General features: G+C 30.5%; 1 protein-coding gene across 1 annotated transcript; it reads left to right on the forward strand.

The window, feature by feature from the left end:
- The first annotated feature begins 628 nt into the window (after positions 1-628).
- LOC139491553 (uncharacterized) lies at positions 629-23,391 on the forward strand. Its single transcript, XM_071279302.1, has 7 exons — positions 629-741; positions 2,186-2,344; positions 6,803-6,955; positions 7,591-7,629; positions 18,141-18,223; positions 19,200-20,084; positions 21,799-23,391. The coding sequence occupies exons 2-7, from the start codon at positions 2,191-2,193 to the stop codon at positions 21,835-21,837; spliced, it is 1,353 nt and encodes a 450-aa protein (XP_071135403.1). The 5' UTR covers positions 629-741; positions 2,186-2,190; the 3' UTR covers positions 21,838-23,391.
- The last annotated feature ends 528 nt before the right edge of the window (positions 23,392-23,919 follow it).

Here is a 23,919-nt window from a genome sequence, read left to right on the forward strand (position 1 = left end):
TTCCCCCCGAAAACATTACTAAAAAATTGGTTGACTGTGATTTTAGCATTCGAAAACTATGATTCATTAAAGAAACATCAAGTTTTCCTGTTCCTTTCTGGATGTTGTTGAAAAATGTATGTGTCGCATATGCAAAAGTACGAATGTAGACATGAAGTATTGGTCATGATAGACATAAATCTAATGTAAGACATATCTGTGACAATGATTTTTAATGAAGCGTTGGTTTTGTTCGTACAAATGTATTTAAAGTATCCATATATAGAATAAATATGTTTTGTTTTTTAATACTTCTATTACATGTAATGTAGTCATTCATTGCATTTAACTTTAGACAAATCAATAAAATTGAGAATGAAAATGGGGAATGTGCCAAAGAGAAAAGTTTGTTTGTATATATTTACATTTAAAAAAAAATTGGCTAAGAGACAGGTCTTGATTCGAATATTTAAATCTTTCTTTATTTTTTTTACATGTCATTTACAATAATACCAGTGTAACACTATATAAAGTGTTCTACAATATTATTGAAGGTATTTCGACAGTAACCAAGTATATCCTATCAAGCAGTAAATTAACATAGTCATGCTAGTTGCACAGGGTATTTAAATTATAAATCACTATTAACATTTAAATACCGTATTCATTCATTTCGCAACTGAAAATTTTCTGTTTAAATAAAGACATAAACTTCCTGAGTCATATAAAATGGAGGATTGTAAGAGAAGAACATATTTTTGAGTGAGTAACAGAAAATAGATCATCTTTGAAGTTAACAAGAAGAATAAATTTACTTTTGTTTTAATGTAAACGTAATGTTCGTACATTCATAATTTCACCTGTATTTATTCAATTGATTAACCAATCATTAAGTCCAAACTGTAAAAATGATCGCCATTACCATAATGATAATAAAATATTAACGAGAATTAAGCTTACAATGATAATTATACTGTAAAAATACAAATAATAATCATAGAGAGATAATGAAAAAAAAAAATAACTCCTAACTCACAAAACCAGAGAGGGTCTTGTGTGCTTAGAGATTATTATTCTATCCTTCACCCTTGAGATCGTTTTACTTCTATTAACACATTTGCAAGTTGTACTAAGTGATAAAGTATCAAACAGTTGAAGTCTGGTAACTGATAACTTAAAACATGGTTTTCAAAATCGTAAATCAAATCTGTTGTGTAATTCCTCATTCACATAAACTTTACCGAATGCATAAATTTGAATTTAAAAGTCGATGTGTTTTGGTTAGAGTCTACAAAATATAAAAAGGAAGATGTACATGTGTAGAATAGTTATTAATATACATCACGTACATGACACGGTAAGGTCTGCGACAATAGTCGAAACCTTTACCACATACTCAGATACATAAAACCTCTAATACCACAAATGTAAACCAATGAGACGTCCTTTTTAATTTAAAAAAAAGAACGATACACAAATATGTAATGCAGCAACAAAGACAACCATTGAATAACAGTCTCCTGACTTGAGACTGACACACATTTACAGAATGTTGCGGGGTCAAATATGTAAGCAAGATCCCAGCCTTCCTCTTATCTTGGACAGTGTGTTTGACAGTACAAATATAGACCAAATCAGTTGAAAAAGGATTAACTCAATAGATAGTATAAATTGAACAACATCTAACAACAAAGAGTTGACGAGACCGGGTACTTATACACCACATCGACAAAACGACACTAAATACCGATCTGAGAGTATTTGCAATTTTTGACAGCCAGTTCAAATCCAATATAAAATAATAAAAACCATGCATCTATGACTACATAATCCATCCAATATCCATTGGATTTAGTATAAAGACGTCTAAATTGGTCAGAGAAAAAACAATATTTTTCGTTAATGACGAGTTTTAATTGCCACAATTATTATTTTTTTGCAAACTGCGAAAATGGGACCGCCAGCGGAAACTCTTGATTATAGTTCGTTAGTGTGTGTTTTCATTTTAATGTTCTGTTGTGTCGTAGTTCTCTTATATTTGACGCGTTTCCCTCAGTTTTAGTGTGTAACCGGGATTTGTTTATTCTCTATCGATTTATAAATTTCGAACAGCGGTATACTACTGTTGCCTTTATTTATTTTAATGTACAATTATTTAGTCATTAAAATTTTTGTTGGAGGATAAATTGGTGTTTATTTTTCGTAGGTATCATGGAAAGAAATAAGGATGATGAAGCAACCAAAACATGTGGTGATCATCTGAAGAAGCTGTTAGCTGAAAAAATTGGGAGGACAAATAAACCTTTAACAATCAAAGTTAAGCAATCAGTGAAAGACAGATGTGTTAAAATAAAATCAAATGACGGTAGGCGCATAACTTTGTCAAGTATATATAATATAAAAAAGAAGATATGGTATGAGTGCCAATGAGACAACTGTCCACAACAGACGAAATAGACACAGACATTAACAACTATAGGTCATCGTACGGCCTTCAACAATGAGCGAAGCCCATACCGCATAGACTGATATGACAATGTAAAACAATTCAAACGACAACCACTGAATAACAGGCTCCTGACTTGTGACAGGCACATACATAAATAATGTGGCGGGCTTAAACATGTTAGCGGAATCCCAATCCTCCCCTAACCTGGGACAGTGCTATAACAGTACAACATAAGAACGAACTATAAAAATCAGTTGAAAAAGACTTAACTCATCAGATGGACAAAAATACAAGTTGACGTGGCAGGGTACTTGTAAATCCCGAAAACAAAAAGACACAAGGACCAGATCTGAGAATGCTTACAATTATCTGAAAGCTAGTTCAAAGCCACAAACAACTAATAAAAAAATCATGCATCTAAGACTAAACTATCATCCCGTACGCATCAAACATATAATGGATTTAGTGTAAAGACGTCATAAACAGTCAGAGTAAAACATGACCTTTTGCAATGCCAAGTTACAGGTATCCACAGATTGTAGATCCATGAATTTGTATATGTATATAAGATACTAGTAATATTTAGTTTGCTTCTAATTTACTGATAACAAAATCAATATTTATACCAATAAAAACAATATTCAATGATCTTATTACAGTGTTGACTTGGTAACCTTTTTAAAAAAGTTTATGTAAAGGAGCGACCAAACTTCAAAACCAAATCTTTATATCTATGGACAAATTTAGTAAAGGTTTTAAGTAATTTATGGTAACGATATCCCTGGATGAATAATTTACCAGTAATACATAGGTTGCGTTCGTTAAAATAAAAAAACGTCCAAACAGACACGGGCATAGCGAACAAGCTGTGAAATATAAACACCGTAAGATGAAGCCAAAGGAACATCCCCATCTAAAATGGAAAATTAACAATAGGAAATGAAAAATCGTCCCTTTTGTTGTCAATTTTAGTGTGGAGTTTCCTGTTTAGAACTGAAATATTTACACCCAGAAAAGGATAGTTATTACCGTATAAATTTGATTTATTTAAAGTAAGTTCCTTGGGGTAAAATTGACAACATATTTGTTACGTTTGGAGGACGTGTTTTTCAACAGACTGTCTGCATTCCAATGGGAATAAACTGTGCCCCTCTACTTGTCGACTTGTTTCTTTATTATTATGAGGCTGACTTTATGCAAGAACTTCTTAGGAAGAAAGATAAGAAGTTAGCAATATCCTTTAACTCTACTTTTCGGTATATAGATGATGTTCTTTCACTAAATAATTCAAAATTTGGTGACTATGTGGAACGCATCTATCCAATCGAGCTAAAGATAAAGGATACTACAAATACAATTAAGTCGGCCTCATATCTTGACTTACATCTAAAAACTGACAATGAAGGTCGGTTGAAAACAAAACTTTACGACAAAAGAGATGATTTCAGCTTTCCAATTGTGAACTTTTCATTTCTAAGAAGCAACATTCCAGCAGCACCTGCATACATGGTATATATCTCCCAATTGATACGATATTCTCGTGCTTGCATTTCCTATCATGATTTTCTTGATAGAGGGTTACTGCTCACAAGGAAGCCATAAAACCAAGAGTTCCAAATGGTGAAGTTGAAATCATCCTTTCGTAAATTTTATGGACGCCATCACGAGTTGGTTGACCGTTATGGAATAACCGTTTCACAAATGATATCGGATATGTTCCTTACGTCCCTTCCCTTTCATGAATGTGACCTACCGAATTAGACTATTTACTGGATTTGTTATCACATAAGCAACACGACGGGTGCCGCATGTGGAGCAGGATCTCCTTACCCTTCCGGAGCACCTGAGATCACCCCTAGTTTTTTGGTGGGGTTCGTGTTGTTTCTTCTTTAGTTTTATATGTTGTGTCGTGTGTGCTGTTGTTTGTTTGTCTTTTTCGTTTTTAGCCATGGCGTTGTTAGTTTGTTTTAGATTTATGCGTTTGACTGTCCCTTTGGTATCTTTCGTCCCTCTTTTGGGATATAACAGCTTCAATCATCTCATCAAACCATTAAATGAGTTACAGCAAATATATCTGCATTCAGCTTTACCAAACGACAATTTAATTAGATAGGAAAACTTTTGTTTAATAAGATGGTGTGGAAGTGTAATGTAAAGAGTAGAAAAATCAAAACTGTCAACAGATTCAAAAGGACCATCAAAAGCACGTAATTTATCTAAAACATCCTAAGAACTTTTTACACAACAAAAATAGTTTACACCACTATGTTCATATATTTTATGACAACAATTTATGATAAGCTCTTTAATTGTAGTTAAAGAACTTGTTAAAAGCACTGAAGGCAAGTTGTAGAACACTTACTAGTATAATAAGAGTTAAATGTTTTTTTGTGAAGTTTAGGTAGACAATACATAGTAGGGACCTTCAGATGTTCAGAAGAAGCCTTAAGCTGAGATGTGGTTGTGATATGTTTGTTTACTATATGTCTCTCTGTGGAGCGGATGGACTTAAACATTTAAATGTAGATGAATTTAAAATGTCATTCTAATAAACGTCCGTGTAGTATTTACGGCATACCACAACCACATTTTTGGCTGCTTTGTCGGCCGGTACAAACACAAACTGCTTTGAAAGTTCTTTGAGTTTGTTTCTTATTCTGGAAATAGGTGTATTGTTTACTCTATTATTTACTTCTAAATTATTTTCAAAATCTTATATTCTCTACCACATTCATACATTTATTTAGATAAGAATCAAGAGATTTTTTACCAGATTTTTTCCTTTTACACCACTTTTTACAAAACGAGGAAAGAGCATCTTTGATGACTTGACAAAACTCTTTCCAATCTATTTTAGACGGAGGACTATATTTTGGTCCTTTTTTCAGAACGTTTTTAACCTCTATGTCCTGGACGATATTGAGGTCCCATGTAATAACATGGCCATAGGGAATATTTCTAAACTTCGACGATTAACAGTTTCAAGTTAAGGGAGTATTATCACCTGCATTCACGTCTGATGTAACCGAAGTATAATTAAAAGTTCAACTTCTTTTGTTTTTTTTGTATGTGTATGAAATTATAGGTGGTTCTATGTTATCTAAATAACGAGGTATAACGTTATAAACGGTAGAGTTATTAAATATACTGGATAAGTTGATAAAATCAACACCTCTGCTAATATATTTAATTTTCAGAAAATGACGTTTATGATCTCAGGTATGTAAATCCGCGGGAACAGCCTATAGTGGCAAAAAACTGTAATTATAAGAAAATATTCAAACAGTGGGCTGAATGGAGATGGTGTCACACTCTTTGAAAATATCGTGTAATTTACTAATGGGTATTTGACCCAGTTTACATAATAATTAATGCCTACCATTGTTTTTAGATATAGATAGATTACCAAGTGTATAATTTATACGTTGTTTAACTCGTTGATTTCGATTTGATACGTTTCCCATGAGACCTATTATTTCGTTGTTTTTTATCAATAATATTCATGATATCAATAGAAGAAGTAGTAGATATGTTTTCTTGTCCCAGTATATTGTCATTTAGACCCAGGGGATAAGCTGTTGAAATCTAATAAATTTAATATTGTGGTTGTGTTTACCTAAATGTTGATAAATTACACTTTTGATTTTTTTTTAGGTTTTCGGAAACGGTATAGATGTTCCTGTGTTCGTTTGAAAATGTTTGTTTAACTTTGTTGAATTTTAGGGTTTATACATATCTTTAGGCAACAAATCAATGAAGACGATTAAAAGTCAAAAGAAAGACACACAATAAAGAAAGATGAGCTATGATCAAAGAATAACGCATGGAAAAAAAATACAAAAATTATAAATTAACTTCTACTAAGAGAAACAAAATGAAAAAAAAAAGGATCAATCGTTAATCAGTCTAGAATTTACGTTTTCTAAAATAGATACATTTGATTGGTTAAAATTCAATATCTTAAAGGATTTAACCATCTTCATTTTTTTTGTTCGTCTATACTTCTGTACAATGACATATCTCTATGTGGATGAAAACGATGAATACCTTGCAGTCCAGATTTGTTTTAATTTTGTACCGCTATCATATTGCAGCCGTCCATGGAAGAATTTTCACAAGTTTTTTTTAAATGTTTCGGCGAGTGCTAATGACAAAACTAATTTAGACAACACGCGTCAAACTGGTATATTCAGTCATTGTAATCTGTTGACTCCCTTAAAGCTTGGTATGATTCACATCGATCATACAATGACGACGTGGTTCACTTACATTATTTAAGCTTTTACTTTTGCTTTGCATGAAATGCAGTAAAATCATTCAAAAGATACTATCATACTGTGTTTCTACAATTTTAAAACTTTACTTTTTTTTCAGTATCAAATTCATTTAAACTGTCAGTTGACTTTAAAAACAACAAAATGGAATTTTTTTATGATCCTTTCAAAAGACAAAATTCAATGAAAACTTGTCGAAAGAATAGTGCCTGCGGAAAACTAAAGAAAAATGATTCCCATCTAGTAGTACCAGGTAAAGTTACTAATAATGTTGATTTCAGAATATGTTAATGCAAAAAATAAACCAAATAGATGCATTCATAATATAAAACATATTAAAAACAGCGGTCATTAATAGTTTTACTGACACGGAAATGTCAATGAACATGCTTGGTATTTTGCCAAATTTGATACAAAACCTCGATAGAACAAGGAGGTCTTTTGAGTTGTTATCTGAAGTCATTGTTTATGACTGAGCTAAATACATTTTTTAATGTAAAAAAAGATGTGGTGGCATGATTGCCAATGTAACCAACTCTTAACCAGAAACATAAAGACAACACACTCCATAATTGTATGTCATCGTACGGCTTTTGACAATGAGCAAAATCCATAGCGCATTAACAACTTTAAAAGCCCACAAAATGAAAAAAAAACATTTCAAACGAGAAAAGTAACGGCCTAATTAGTGTACAAAACTCGTTTAAACTTTTTTTTAAGTTCATTACATTTCGTAATTTTTTAGCTAGATATGTTGTTCAATTTGCTTCAATATGCTGTTCATGTATTTTCTTCTCTACATCGATCTTTTTTATCACTTTAGAAGTATGATTTCTCCTAAATATTTATGCTGTGGATTACATGAATGTACTTTTCTTTTCTCTATAGAAGTCATATTGCAAAATCCTGATATTCAACCGAAAACCGGTTAGTAGTTGTGTGTTAAGAACACTAAATTATATTTAATCTATATTTGAATTTTACAATGATTAAAATGAAATAAGACACTAAATAGTTTCCTCCAAGTAGGAATAATATCGTCATTTAGAAATGCTTATGGCAACAACCATAACAAATCTGTGTATTTTTTTTTTAATATTTTACATGACTAGAGTACATGGAATATAAAAAAAACAATTACGTAATAACATTTTCACCAGTAGATTTCAATTCATATTCTTTATTAAGGTATTGAAAATAAGGCACCAACTTGTCTAAAAAAATAAACGTTAAATCAGGTACTGGTAATTCTTTAATGAATAAGATGATTATCTCCTTGCAGAAATATATAAACAAACTATACTTTTCTAGTCATCTCTGTGGCACCAGGTTATGCAATATGTTGTTTGCCTTACTTCATACGATTAAAACTGAATTTAAAAAAAAAATTAATTAGACATGTTGGATAATTATAATGCTAAGATTTATATGCAGATCAAAAATAGTTTTGAAGAAGAAGCAGATGCTGCTAATAAATAGTATTTATTTTTTGAAAATAAAAAAAATGACAAAAATAAAAATTTTCAAACAATAAGGTTAGATATGAGAATGATTTTTTCTATATTTTTATATATATAAGAAGTTTAAGCAGACACAAATGGGGGTTTAGAATTTGTAAATGACATTGCACATTTTTACGAATGAATAAGAGTAAAATTTTATCTAAGAATCATAATAATTAAATAATTTTAAATGAAACCATAACACACAACAAAATTAAAAAGGTTTAACATACCAATAGGAATTAAACAGCAGACATTATAAAAAAATAATAATCTCAATACTAATTACTTATAGTTATCAAAGTTACTAGGATTATAGTTAAGTACGCCAGACAAACTTATTCAAAAATGTGACTTTTTAATTTTTCACATGCAGGAAGAATATTCGGATTGACAAAAACGACCATTTTTGTACTGAATGCTTGTATTAATCACAAATTCGCTTTGCATGATACAACTTTATTCTGACAAAACATAGTCTAGATTCTGAAGTAGAAATACTATGTTATTTATTTCAAATTTTTTTTTTTTAAATTTAATTGTTTTTCAAATTTACTTCAGATGTTTCTTATTGTATGATTACCATGACACCTTATTCGATTTTCGAAATAGTTTTCGTCCATTGTTCAGACATGCGCATTATTTATAGTATATTTTACACATGTTTGAATCAATTCTTCAGAAGAAAAATGACGAAGAGGCATTAAAATTTATTTTAACAATGTTACAGTTGGGTGCAGACCAAGCATTACATAAAGTAAACGCAAGTTAACGCCGCGTGCACATATTTCGTTAGTTAACTTCAAATCTCCCGTTCACTAGTAAACGCACGTTTACTATAATTACGTTAACGTGGTCGAAATGGAAATTTCTAATGTCTACCCTAGTAAACGGGCGTTTACTATGTGTCCGTTTAGTCAGTAGTAAACGGGCGTTTACTTCAGAATTCTTCAAATTTATTTTTACGTGCACTTAAAAGTAAACGGGCGTTAGTACAGATTTTACAAGTGTATTTTTACGTGCACTTGAAAGTAAACGCACGTTTACTTTTCGCGTTAACTGATTGGGTAAATTTAGAAATAAAATTCAAGTTCATTTGCACATTTATTTTATAAAAGCGACCTTTAGTCTTTATATTTCACGTATATGTGTTTCAAACCAGAACAATTCAAAAACTCTTTTAATTCGAAATATTAAATTACACAAAATCACTTTCATAAAGTCCATTAACTTTACTGATTGGCAGATTTTCTATATTTTCCTTTCAAAAGTTACATGTGCAAATATCGATACGGAAAGAAAGGTTATCCGAGACATCGGGAGAATATTTTTATATGATGGGATATAAACATCATGGTTTACGTTGTTTCGTTCCCCGTTTATAATTGTCTCTTCGAATTCCTAACTATAATAACTCGATGTATTTAATACATTAATTTTTAATCGAAATTCACCTTGTTTGCCTTGGATTAACATGATAAGATTCTGTTTTTACAAATGATAAAAAAAAACGTAAATTGAACAGTATATTGAAAGGGATATCAATAAAGTGTAATATAAGTATGTTCATTTGTACCATCTCGTCAATTAAAATGTTCAAATATTGCTATCTTTACATTGATATATAACGCATTTACTATGCGGCTATATAAATTTACAAAATAGAATGCTTATATGGTCAGTTTTGGTTGTTGTGGACAAATAATTTTAGTATATGAGTCAGTCTGATGTATGAAAACTACTGAATTTTGTTTACAATTCAATATTTTCAATAAAAAAAGGACATGCTGGCACTCTAAATTGATGCGAACAAATTTTTTTAGTCATAATATTCAAATATTGCTACCTATTTTCTTGTACAATCAATCCTTACATGAAAATATAGCTCATTTACTATGCGGCTATATAGATTTACATAAGCAAATGCTTATATGGTCAGTTTTGGTTGATGAGGACAAATAATTTTATTATATGAGTCAGTCTGAGGTATGAAAACTACTGAATTTTGTTTACGATTCAATATTTTGAATAAAAAAAGCACATGCTGGCACTCTAAATTGATGCGAACAAAATTTTTTAGTCATAATATTCAAATATTGCTACCTATTTTCTTATACAATCAATCCTTACATGAAAATATAACTCATTTACTATGCGGCTATATAGATTTACATAATAAAATGCTTATATGGTCAGTTTTGGTTGTTGCGGACAAATAATTTTATTATCTGAGTCAGTCTGAGGTATGAAAACCACTGAATTTTGTTTACGATTCAATATTTTGAATAAAAAAAGGACATGCTGGCACTCTAAATTGATGCGAACAAAATGTTTTAGTCATAATATTCAAATATTGCTACCTATTTTCTTATACAATCAATCCTTACATGAAAATATAACTCATTTACTATGCGGCTATATAGATTTACATAATAAAATGCTTATATGGTCAGTTTTGATTGTTACGGACAAATAATTTTATTATATGAGTCAGTCTGAGGTATGAAAACTACTGAATTTTGTTTACGATTCAATATTTTAAATGAAAAAGGACATGCTAGCACTCTAAATTGATGGGAACAAATTTTTTTAGTCATAATATTCAAATATTGCTACCTATTTTCTTGTACAATCAATCCTTACATGAAAATATAGCTCATTTACTATGCGGCTATATAGATTTACATAAGCAAATGCTTATATGGTCAGTTTTGGTTGATGAGGACAAATAATTTTATTATATGAGTCAGTCTGAGGTATGAAAACTACTGAATTTTGTTTACGATTCAATATTTTGAATAAAAAAAGCACATGCTGGCACTCTAAATTGATGCGAACAAAATTTTTTAGTCATCATATTCAAATATTGCTACCTATTTTCTTATACAATCAATCCTTACATGAAAATATAACTCATTTACTATGCGGCTATATAGATTTACATAATAAAATGCTTATATGGTCAGTTTTGGTTGTTGCGGACAAATAATTTTATTATCTGAGTCAGTCTGAGGTATGAAAACCACTGAATTTTGTTTACGATTCAATATTTTGAATAAAAAAAGGACATGCTGGCACTCTAAATTGATGCGAACAAAATGTTTTAGTCATAATATTCAAATATTGCTACCTATTTTCTTATACAATCAATCCTTACATGAAAATATAACTCATTTACTATGCGGCTATATAGATTTACATAATAAAATGCTTATATGGTCAGTTTTGATTGTTACGGACAAATAATTTTATTATATGAGTCAGTCTGAGGTATGAAAACTACTGAATTTTGTTTACGATTCAATATTTTAAATGAAAAAGGACATGCTAGCACTCTAAATTGATGGGAACAAAAATGTTTTAATCATAATATTCAAATATTACTTCCTTTTTTATTATACAATCAATCCTTACTTGAAAATATAACCGATTTACTATGCAGCTATATAGATTTACATACTAGAATGCTTATATGGTCAGTTTTGGTTGTTGCGGACACATATTTTTATTATATGAGTCAGTCTGAGGTATGAAAACTACTGAATTTTGTTTTCGATTCAATATTTTGAATAAAAAAGGACATGCTGGCACTCTTAATTGATGCGAATAAAATTTTGTAATCATAATGTTCAAATATTGCTACCTATTTTTTTATACAATCAATCCTCACATGAAAATATAGCTCATTTACTCTGTGGCTATATAGATTTACATAAGTAAATGCTTATATGGTCAGTTTTGGTTGTTGCGGACAAATAATTTTATTATATGAGTCAGTCTGAGGTATGAAAACTACTGAATTTTGTTTACGCTTCAATATTTTGAATAAAAAAGGACATGCTGGCACTCTAAATTGATGCGAACAAAATTTTTTAGTCATAATATTCAAATGTTGCTACCTATTTTCTTATACAATAAATCCTTACATGAAAATATAACTCATTTACTATGCAGCTATATAGATTTACATAATAAAATGCTTATATGGTAAGTTTTGGTTGTTGCGGACAAACAATTTTATTATATGAGTCAGTCTGAGGTATGAAAACTACTGAATTTTGTTTACAATTCAATATTTTAAATAAAAAAAAGTACATGCTGGCACTCTAAATTGATGCGAACAAAATTTTTTAGTCATAATATTCAAATATTGCTACCTATTTTCTTATACAATCAATCCTTACATGAAAATATAACTCATTTACTATGCGGCTATATAGATTTACATAATAAAATGCTTATATGGTCAGTTTTGGTTGTTGCGAACAAATAATTTTATTATATGAGTCAGTCTGAGGTATGAAAACTACTGAATTTTGTTTACGATTCAATATTTTAAATAAAAAAAGGACATGCTGGCACTCTAAATTGATGCGAACAATTTTTTTTAATCATAATTTTCAAATATTACTACCTTTTTTATTATACAATCAATCCTTACTTGAAAATATAACTCATTTACTATGCGGCTATATAGATTAACATACTAGAATGCTTATATGGTCAGTTTTGGTTGTTGCGGACAAACATTTTTATTATATGAGTCAGTCTGAGGTGTGAAAACTACTGAATTTTGTTTACGCTTCAATATTTTGAATAAAAAAGGACATGCTGGCACTCTAAATTGATGCGAACAAAACTTTGTAATCATAATATTCAAATATTGCTACCTATTTTCTTATACAATCAATCCTTACATGAAAATATAGCTCATTTACTATGCAGCTATATAGATTTACATAAGCAAATGCTTATATGGTCAGATTTGGTTGTTGCGGACAAATAATTTTATTATATGAGTCAGTCTGAGGTATGAAAACTACTGAATTTTGTTTACGATTCAATATTTTGAATAAAAAAGGACATGCTGGCACTCTAAATTGATGCGAACAAAATTTTTTAGTCATAATATTCAAATATTGCTACCTATTTTCTTATACAATAAATCCTTACATGAAAATATAACTCATTTACTATGCGGCTATATAGATTTACATAATTAAATGCTTATATGGTCAGTTTTGTTTGTTGCGGACAAATAATTTTATTATATGAGTCAGTCTGAGGTATGAAAACTACTGAATTTTGTTTACAATTCAATATTTTAAATAAAAAAAGGACATGCTGGCACTTTAAATTGATGCGAACAAAATTTTTTAGTCATAATATTCAAATATTGCTACCTATTTTCTTATACAATCAATCCTTACATGAAAATATAACTGATTTACTATGCGGCTATATAGATTTACATACTAGAATGCTTATATGGTCAGTTTTGGTTGTTGCAGACAAACAATTTTATTATATGAGTCAGTCTGAGGTATGAAAACTACTGAATTTGGTTTACGATTCAATATTTTGAATAAAAAAGGATATGCTGGCACTCTAAATTGATGCGAACAAACTTTTTTAGTCATAATATTCAAATATTGCTACATATTTTCTTATTCAATCAATCCTTACATGAAAATATAACTAATTTACTATGCAGCTATATAGATTTACATATTAAAATGCTTATATGGTCAGTTTTTGTTGTTGCGGACAAATTATTTTATTACATGAGTAAGTCTGAGGTATGAAAACTTCTGATTTTTTTTTTACAATTCAATATTTTGAATAAAAAAGTACATGCTGGCAATCTAAATTGATGCGAACAAAATTTTTCAGTCATAATATTCAAATATTGCTACCTAATAATAATTATATATTACGAGTTAGTCTGATGTATGAAAACTACGGAATTTTGTTTACTATTCAATATTTTAAATAAAAAGAGGTCATCGCCGTCAGGCTGGTACAAAAATTGCTGTCAATTGTTTTATATGGTCAGTTATGGCATAAAAATATAACTGAAATACTTCTATATAGAATAAGATAACTTGTTAAGAGGTAAATATTGTCAGTTGTGGTGAATGATATCAAAAAGTTTTGTTTTACGAGTCAGTCTGTCTAAGATGAGAAAACTGTTTGATTTTGGTGAGGATTAAATTACATGTATTTGAATAAACATACTTAAACTATTATTAGCGAAGAACAAGAAATGTACTATAATTATTGTTCAATTAAATACAAATGTGTGACATTTTTAAATAACTGTAATCGTCAATATGTCAAGCAGAAATGACCACTTGGTCAATTAATTTTGATGTTCCTTATCATTTCATATTTTAGGTCAGTGTATCCAAGTTACGATGACAATCTGCGTTAACGGGCGTTTACTACAAACAGTAAACGCGCGTTTACTTGTTACAAAAATAGAAGACGCGCCTTTTTCCACGTTAACGCGGAGGTAAACGGAAAAGTAAACGCCCGTTTACTCTTTACAAAATTAGAAGACTCGCCGTTTTTGCGTTAACGCGGAGGTAAACGCGAAAGTAAACGCTCGTTTACTTTTAATGTCTACTGCAATTTCGGAGTTAACGCACAGTTAACGCGGCGTTTACATGAAGTGCACGCGAGTAAACGCCGCGTTAACTTTTTCGGCCCGTCTACATGTAATGCTTGGTCTGCACCCAACTGTATGTCCTTACACAGAAACACGTTTACAAAGACCAAAACATGTTTTTGTGTTCAAAAGTATCAACAAAAATATTGAACTTCAATGTATTTTACAAAATTATGTGAATTTGTAACGTTTTATAGTTTAATTGTGCTCTTTGAAGTTTTGAAGAACAGGACGTTATGAAAAAATGAATGTTTATGTTATTGTTTTAATCTAGTTAGTTGAATTTCTTTTTTGAATTCCTTTTTAGCTTACCTGGCCAAAAGGGCCAAGTGAGCTTTTCCAATCACTTGGCGTCCGTCGTCCGTCGTCGGTCGTCGTCGTCCTGCGTCCGTCGTCGTTAACTTTTACAAAAATCTTCTCCTCTGAAACTACCAGGCCAAATTTTACCAAACTTGGCCACAATCATCATTGGGGTATCTAGTTTAAACAATGTGTCCGGTGACCCGGCCAACCAACCAAGATGGCCCCCATGGCTAAAAATAGAACATAGGGGTAAAATGCAGGTTTTGGCTTATACCTCAAAAACCAAAGCATTTAGAGCAAATCTGACGGGGTAAAATTGTTTATCAGGTCAAGATCTATCTGCCCTGAAACCCGTTGTTGGGTTGCTGCCCCTGAATTGGTAATTTTATTGAAATTTTACTGTTTTGGTTTATGATCTTGAATATTATTATAGATAGAGATAAACTGTAAACAGCAATAATGTTCAGTAAAGTAAGATTTACAAATAAGTCAACATGACCAAAATGGTCAGTTGACCCCTTTAGGAGTTATTGCCCTTTATAGTCAATTTTTAACCATTTTTCGTAAATCTTAGTAATCTTTTACAAAAATCTTCTCCTCTGAAACTACTGGGCAAAATTATTCCAAACTTTGCCACAATCATCATTGGGGTATTTAGTTTAAAAAATGTGTCCGGTGACCCGGTCAATCAACCAAGATGGCCGCTATGGCTAAAAATAGAACATAGGGGTAAAATGCAGTTTTTGACTTATAACTCAAAAACCAACGCATTTAGAGCAAATCTGACGTGGGTAAATTTGTTTATGAGGTCAAGCTCTTTCTGCCCTCGAATTTCACGATGAATCCGACAACCCGTTGTTGGGTTGCTGCCCCTGAATTGGTAATTTTAGGGATTTTTTGCTTTTTTTGGCTATTATCTTGAATATTATTATAGATAGAGATACACTGTTAACAGCAATAATGTTCAGCAAAGTTAGATTTACAAATAAGTCCACATGACCAAAATGGTTAATTGACCCCTTTAGGAGTTATTGACCTTTATAGTCAATTTTTAACCATTTTTCGTAAATCTTAGAAATCTTTTACAAAAATCTTCTCCTCTGAAACTACTGGGCCAAATTAATCCAAAATTGTCCACAATCATCTTTGGGGTATCTGATTGAAAAAAATGTGTCCGGTGACCCGGCCATCCAACCAAAATGGGTGCCACGGCTAAAAATAGAACATAGGGGTAAAATGCAGTTTTTGGCTTATAACTCAAAAACCGAAGCATTTAGAAAAAATCTGACAGGATTAAATTGTCTATCAGGTCAATATTTATCTGCCCTTAAATTTTCACATGGATCGGACATTCCGTTATTAGGTTACTGCCCTGAGTTGGTAATTTTAAGGAAATTTTGCCGTTTTTTGTTATTATCTTGAATATTATTATAGATAGAGATAAACAGCAATAATGTTCAGCAAAACAAGATCTACAAATAAGTTTCATGACCAAAATAGTCAGTTAACCCCCTAAGGAGTTATTGCCCTTTATAGTTAATTTTGAGTATTTGTCATAAATTTTTGTAAATTTTTAGAAAATATTTTCCACTGTAATTACTGGGCCAAGTTCATTATAGATAGAGATAATTGTAGCAACAAGAATGTTCAGTAAAGTAAGATCTACAAACACATCACCATCACCAAAACACAATTATGTCATGAATTTATCTGTGTCCATTGTTTAATATGCACATAGACCAAGATGAAAAAAGTAAAAACACAAAAATACTGAACTCCGAGGAAAATTCAAAAAGGAAAATCAAAAATCAAAAGGCAAAATCAAAAGTCCAAACACATCAAACGAATGGATAACAACTGTCATATTCCTGACTTGGTACAGGCATTTTCTAATGTAGAAAATGGTGGATTGAACCTGGTTTTATAGCTAGCTAAACCTCTCACTTGTATGACAGTCGCATCAAATTCCATTACATTGTCAACGATGCATGAACAAAACAAACATACTCAAAGAGTAAAAATGTCAAAATTAGGGGTACAACAGTCAATATTGTGTTATCATCTTAATATCACTACATAAACAACAAATGTAACAAAGTAGCACAAAAAGGCATACATCAAATTTAACATTCTCATTTTGCTTTTCTTATACGGCTGAAAAATGAGCGACACAGGCTCTTGAGAGCCTCTAGTTATTCAAACTCATTTGACTCAATGTATAACGAGTCTAACAAATATGAAAATCCTGTATTCAGGTGTTTTTTTTTTTCTGACCGACAAAATCAGTTCCGATTGTTTGAGCATGATCATAATTTAAACACTTAAGCAATCTATATATTGGTAAACAATACACATTAAATGATCAAGAAGAACAATAGAAATAATAGTTCGTTAACGTACATCATACCATGTATATACAAAATACAAAAGTAAGTGTAATTAAAAACCAATTGTTCAGAGAACAATTGAAGGTCTTTCCACTAGTAAAGATCTATTTTGATATTGAAATATGAAAAATCAGTTTAAAATGTTAGTTCCTATGGCTTTATGATGTATTAATATCAATTTAACGCAAAGGTCAAAATCTAGAACGTCCTATTAACCTATGACCTTGACCTCAATGTCAAGGTCACAAACCAAGGATCTTAAATCAAAAGACCCTAGGTCTTTAATATGTTTGGTTAAAGGGTAATATCACCTTTGACCTTGACCTCATTTTCATGAGCAAAATAATGACAATACTATGTAAAAAAAAACGATAATTAAAGACTTAAACAGCTATTTGGAAATAAATTTTGACAGCCAGTAACCAACCATAACACCTGAAATGTCGTATTTTGATAGACATGCTAGAAAATCCAGAGCCTTCAACTTGTTTAGCAATTTATTATTAAATTAGCTTTAAAGATAATGATAGGACAAGATTGATCAAAGACAATCGTATTGCTCGAAAATTACGGATGGCATATAAGATCAATTAAAAAAAGTTAAAAATGTCATCGAAAAAAAAATAATCTAGACATAGCTAACTGATTCAATTTAAAAAGAATCATAAAAAATCTATTGGAACAAAAAAAGTTTTTTTTTTAAATTAATATGCTTATCTGTGCACACGATTGTTTTACTTATGTTTGAAGAATAACTGATTAGTATATTGCATTTCTTGAAAAATTTTGTTTCAGAACAATATACAGAAATTCATCATAAGAAAGACGTTTCATCTAAAATAAATCTAAATATCACAGATACAGCCAATCAAAAGGAGGTATATGCTTAATTATAAACTGCTAATATATTTATTTTAAATCGGCTTTTTTCTATCTTAATTATCATTATACTGAGAAATGAACACTATTTTAACTCATTGTTGAAATACCATCATGGTGTTAATTTAGTTTGATTATTTTTTCTGTACGCGCATAAGTAGTTATCAAAAGTACCAGGATTATAACTTAGTACGCCAGACGCGAGTTTCGTTTACATAAGACTCATCAGTGACGCTCATATCAAAATAGTTATAAAGCCAAACAATACAAAGTTGAAGAGCATAGAGGATCCAAAATTCCAAAAAGTTGTGCCAAACACGGCTTAGGTAATCTATTCCTGGGACAAGAAAATCCTTAGTTTTTCGAAAAATTCAAAGTTTTGTATCAGGAAATTTATAAAAATGATCACATATCATATCATAAGGTCAGGCTATTATTTGATTTTTTTTATTTGAAACTGTCTGTATTAACATTAAGGAAAACTGCGACCAAATAGACATACAGTGAAAGTTAAACAACATTTTAACCGATAATGTTCAAAATCAGTGGTAATATATAAAGAATGAATGACGGATTAAAAACGCCTATTGTTTTGATTGATTATTAGAAAAACAAATATGAAAATATTGAAACCACAGGAAAATTCAAAGTGAAAAGTTACAAATGGCATTTTAAAAGCTTAAACACACCAAACATATGGACAACAACTGTCATATTCTTGACTTGGTACAGGCATTTCTATATACGGAAGACTGGAGTATACCTTTAAAACACGAAATGTATTACCTTATTAAACATGAAATTCGAACAAAAAAAATATAGCAGATTTTTACTACAACATTATTTAGATAAATTACATTTCTTGAAAGATAATTCAATCCTCCTTTTGTAAGTAGACACTTGATTTTTGATTTTTTACAAAATAGTATAATTTTATATTTTTTAAAGAGTTCATTGCTTTATTTCAATGTTTAGCATGAGTTTCAAATCAATACCGACAAGGAACTACAACTTAGCACAAATGCATACATAACGATTGGTGATAATTCATTATATTATACAAAGTTAAGATGCGAAAGGAAAGAAAGAGGGAAAATGTATGGTTCAGCTGTTCTAGTCGGTACCCCCGAAAGATGGTTGACACTCAATGCAGCGATACACACTTACACAAATACAGAACACAATGGGGCATCTAGTTTGTTTGTTAACATTGAAAGAACACCAAAACGTGATAGCGTTACCTTTTGGCGTCCAGTTGATAAACTAACGAACGAACAACTACTTGATTTGTGTCATGGAGCATTGAACAAAACGAATTCATCGATATCTTTAAACCAATTTAAAAACTTAAATGACGTTTCTATAAATATATCCCTCTCAACAAATAGCGGTAACAACGTGAGTGATCAAAACAAATTTGAATCTGAAAATAAGAAAACAACTCCTGTTCAAAACGAATCGACAGCAAGTAACTATTCCGAAACAATTGAAAAGAAATCCGATATAACATTTGAGGAAGTTCAGGCGGTTCAGGAAGAAAGGTGTCGAAGAAAAAAAGTTACATCTAAGGTAAAAGGTCAAACTAAACACGTTCCGCAAAAACCGTTCTACATAATAACCACTCAAGACGAAGAAGTTGTAAGACAATTACTTTTAGATTTTCCTTTACACGATTTCGTTAGAAAGGAAACCAACATCTTCTTTAGAAATGAACAAAAAATGCATTTCACTCGTCCATCTGTACCAATACCTTCAATGCATCCACTTCTGCCTTATAAACTTATGTATCTGGATGGAGTAGAAACATTAGATCATCATGTTATAGAAACGTCGTCAGCGCCAACTGAACCAGAAAGTCAGGTAAAATATTTTCCCAATAAAGAAACTCTTTTACTCTTTAGAAAATGTGAAAATATGCATTGATAGAATTTCCCCTTTTTATATATATAAAAAAAAGAGAATTTCCCCTTTTTTTTAATTAGAAAATGAACAATTATATCAATTAACTTTTCAGGGATATACATTATAAAGGCAATATATCATATATTCAGCAAAATATTATTTCATATTTATGTTTCAAAATAGTTGTATGCCGTGTAAATGATAACTTTATATTCACTATCTAATTCTCAACAAATGACACTAATATAGATCAACTTTTGATCTTTCTGAAACACCGTGCGCTGAGTCATTGAGAAAGGTTGATAAATTCATAGAACTAATAGTTTTGAAGATGCACGTGTCCATTAATATTTGTAAATAGTATATACTTAAACAGTTAAGATAAACAGTACTAAAAATCTGACAGCTTAAGGTTATGTGTCCGCGATATTGGTTTTATTTTGTTTTCTCAATTCATCATAAACGGATATGCTCACCATAGAAACTTTCGAAAAAATAAACCTCAAATACAGAATGGGCTTGGAATGATCAATGAACAAATTACGGTTAACAAACATGTTCATGATAAATTGAATGAATGAAATCAAATTTACAATTTAAGAAACATAAAATATTGAATTAAGGATGCTCGCGGGTACAAAAATTTCGGCAAAAAATTAAACATTTGTTATTTTCATTACACATTTTATTTATTTCACTATTAATTATTACCTAATGATATGGTACAAAAATGAGCAAAACAAACCGATTCGGTTTGGCCACAAATTGCATTGAAAAAGCTAAAAAAATAAAAATGAAAAGTCTTTTTTAACTAATCCGTGACCTATACCTTATATTTTTGTTTTCAAATAAACTGTACATAAACAAAATAGTTGTAAAATTTACGCGATTTCTGTAATTTAGTTCTTATCTTATTCCGATATTACTTCTATTTCTCCTATCAGGTCAACAGAAATAAGGGCATTAACAAAAATGTATGCTTCTTTCGGAGGCAGATTGTGAGATTAAATGGACGGTGATCCCATTTCAAAATTTATTTTTCTATTAAGTATATGATAAAGTTAATTCATAGAAAAAATTAGCGAAAATCCTAAATTAAAAAAAATATTTATACCAACGAGCCCCCTTAAATCAACGCCAAGGGTGTATAAATACATTTTAGAGTTATGAGCAATTTTTCCAAAATGTACCTAAAAAGTGGTCAATTACAGTTAATTTCAACATCCCTTTATATTTTCTCAACGGAGTATTATGTTTTTTAAAGTCGTATGAAACGAGTGACTGGTAGAAAATACTGTTTATCCAATTCTTGAACCAATGCATGTATATATCATAGACTTAGTCTGTGCACGATTTTATAATTTTTTACGCATATATATCGTATAATCTTCATTTTTTCTCTCTCTGTCTGTTATAACTTAACAAATATGGTAGCTCATTGAAAGCCGTGTTGTTATTCCGAGGTTCACCGATTGTCACCTTAAAGATAACAATCAACAAAAAGCACGGATATTGACATGTCAAACTCATTAATTAAAACTATGAAATTGCTATTATATGTTTTAGATGTTAAGACAATGTTTTATTGTGCATTCTTTTAACTTACATGTATGAGGTGGTATTCTTTTAAAGAATTGCATGCCACAATTTATCTTATTCTTTTGCTTTTTAGGATTCGGACTTTCATCAAGAGGAAGAATACTACATTTAAAGATTTTATAACTTTGTTATCATTATTCAGTCATAACATAATTGCAATTGAAATATTTTGTAAAATATAATTTTAATTCGCTTATAATGATCTTTTGAATATCTAGTCTCTTACGAGGTTACTGTATAATTTGATTGTGCTATTTTTTCTTACATTTTTCTGTATATTTTTATAATTTTTGGCTGTTTTATCAAATGGTATATTTAGAAAAAATATTGGCTGTATCAGAGCGCTTGTCGTATTTCACCTATTGGTAGCCGCCTGCATGAAACCCTCATATATGTTGCTACTAACATCTAGGAAACATAGAACTTTATCAGTTTTAATCATTCGGTGAAAATTAACACCAAGTTTATTTGCGGTCTTTAATCAAAATAAGAATTGGAAAGGGAATGAGTCATAGAGACTACGACCCAACAAAAATGCCTTATTTTTATTATGCAGGTTCCGTTCAAACATGTCAAAGCGTTCATTTTGGGTCCGAGGTAGCTTTTACTGCTGTAGTCAAACGTCAAATCTTACTTTACCGCCTGATAAAATAAATAAAAAAAACAGGAGGCAACGGTATGTGCATAAGAAGAAGAAAATCCAAACACAACCGGACGTATACGACGACTACCGTTTAATTTTAAGATTTCCAGTTTTGCAAAATTACGAAACAAAGTAATAATATGTGACGAGGCCAGTTTTTCAATTCGTTTTAGTATCACAGCTTTAAACTTTTTAATAACAAAAACACATTTTGTGAATATAAAATAAAGAGATAAAAAAATATAATAACGGAATTTGAGAGACCAATAAGAGCATCTTTGTAATTTTGTAATCGTTTAACTTAATATATATTTACCTGCTTTAAAAGAAAAAAAGATGAAAGAAAAATTAGATAAAAATACCAAAGTCGAAAAATACGGTAGGAACAATCAAACTCATAAATCGAAAATGGACAGTGTCATGTCATGGAAAAACCACTAATCAAACACCTGTCAACGGTATACCAAAACAAACAGAAAAGAAACTCAAGACAAAATAACACGATCTCTATCAAAACGGCGGTGGTCTGCCAGGGTTTGTTGATCCTGTGCCGCATGTGGCACCCGTAACGATTCTTATGTATTCGGTAGGTCACACTTAATCAAGGAAAATAATATGGGATTGTTGTAACCAGTCTTTCTGGGTATATTCATTCAAGAAAGCACATTACTTTAAACTGACCACAGCCTCAGTTTAACGTTTCAGAACTTCCGTAACAAAATATGAGAAACTAGGGGGCGAGGAGAAATGGTGTGTTTATTAGAAATGTATGAAACAATCAAAAGTATGTTAATTTTTCCTGATACTGAAATAGCACATTCCTATTTGTTGAGCATTTATCCAATAAGAATTTCGTTTTTTTTTTCTTTTACATTATTGATCTGTATTGTTGACATTGTCATGCATTACCATGTATTCTTGTGCTTTTTTGAGTTATACAATATACAGTATTTTGTACTTACCAAGAAGATTAGAGTGATAGATTGTGAAAATGACTTATAAATAAATTTGGTTTATACTTAATGTTCTAGTTAGAAAAGAATCTGAGCATTATTGTTTTATAACTGTCATATTCTTGACTTGGGACATGCATTTTCCTTTGTAGCAAATGGTCGATAAAACCTGGTTTTATAGCTAGCTAAACTTCTCACTTGCATGACAGTCGCATATAATTCATTTACAGTGACAACGATATGTGAAAAAAAAACCAAAAGACATAATGGATAACAATATCAAGAATAAGGTTACAGTAGTCAACATTGTATTATAATCTTAATCACTATATAAACAAACAAATATGTAACAAAAAAGCACATAAAGCAAAGCACATTAGCAAAAATGATAGACAAGAATACAAAAAAAAATTACCATAGCACAATAATACAATAACGGGATGTATAGAGTAAAATCACAAAAATACTGAACTCAGAGGAAAATCCAATCGGAAAGTACATAATCACATGGCAAAATATAATGACAAAACAGTACAGAGCAATGTCATATGTAACAACGACACGTAAAAACAACACACAGACAAAGCATATTAGCAAA

This window comes from Mytilus edulis, chromosome 10 (assembly GCF_963676685.1).
Source record: "Mytilus edulis chromosome 10, xbMytEdul2.2, whole genome shotgun sequence".
In the NCBI taxonomy this organism is placed as follows: Eukaryota; Metazoa; Mollusca; class Bivalvia; order Mytilida; family Mytilidae; genus Mytilus; species Mytilus edulis.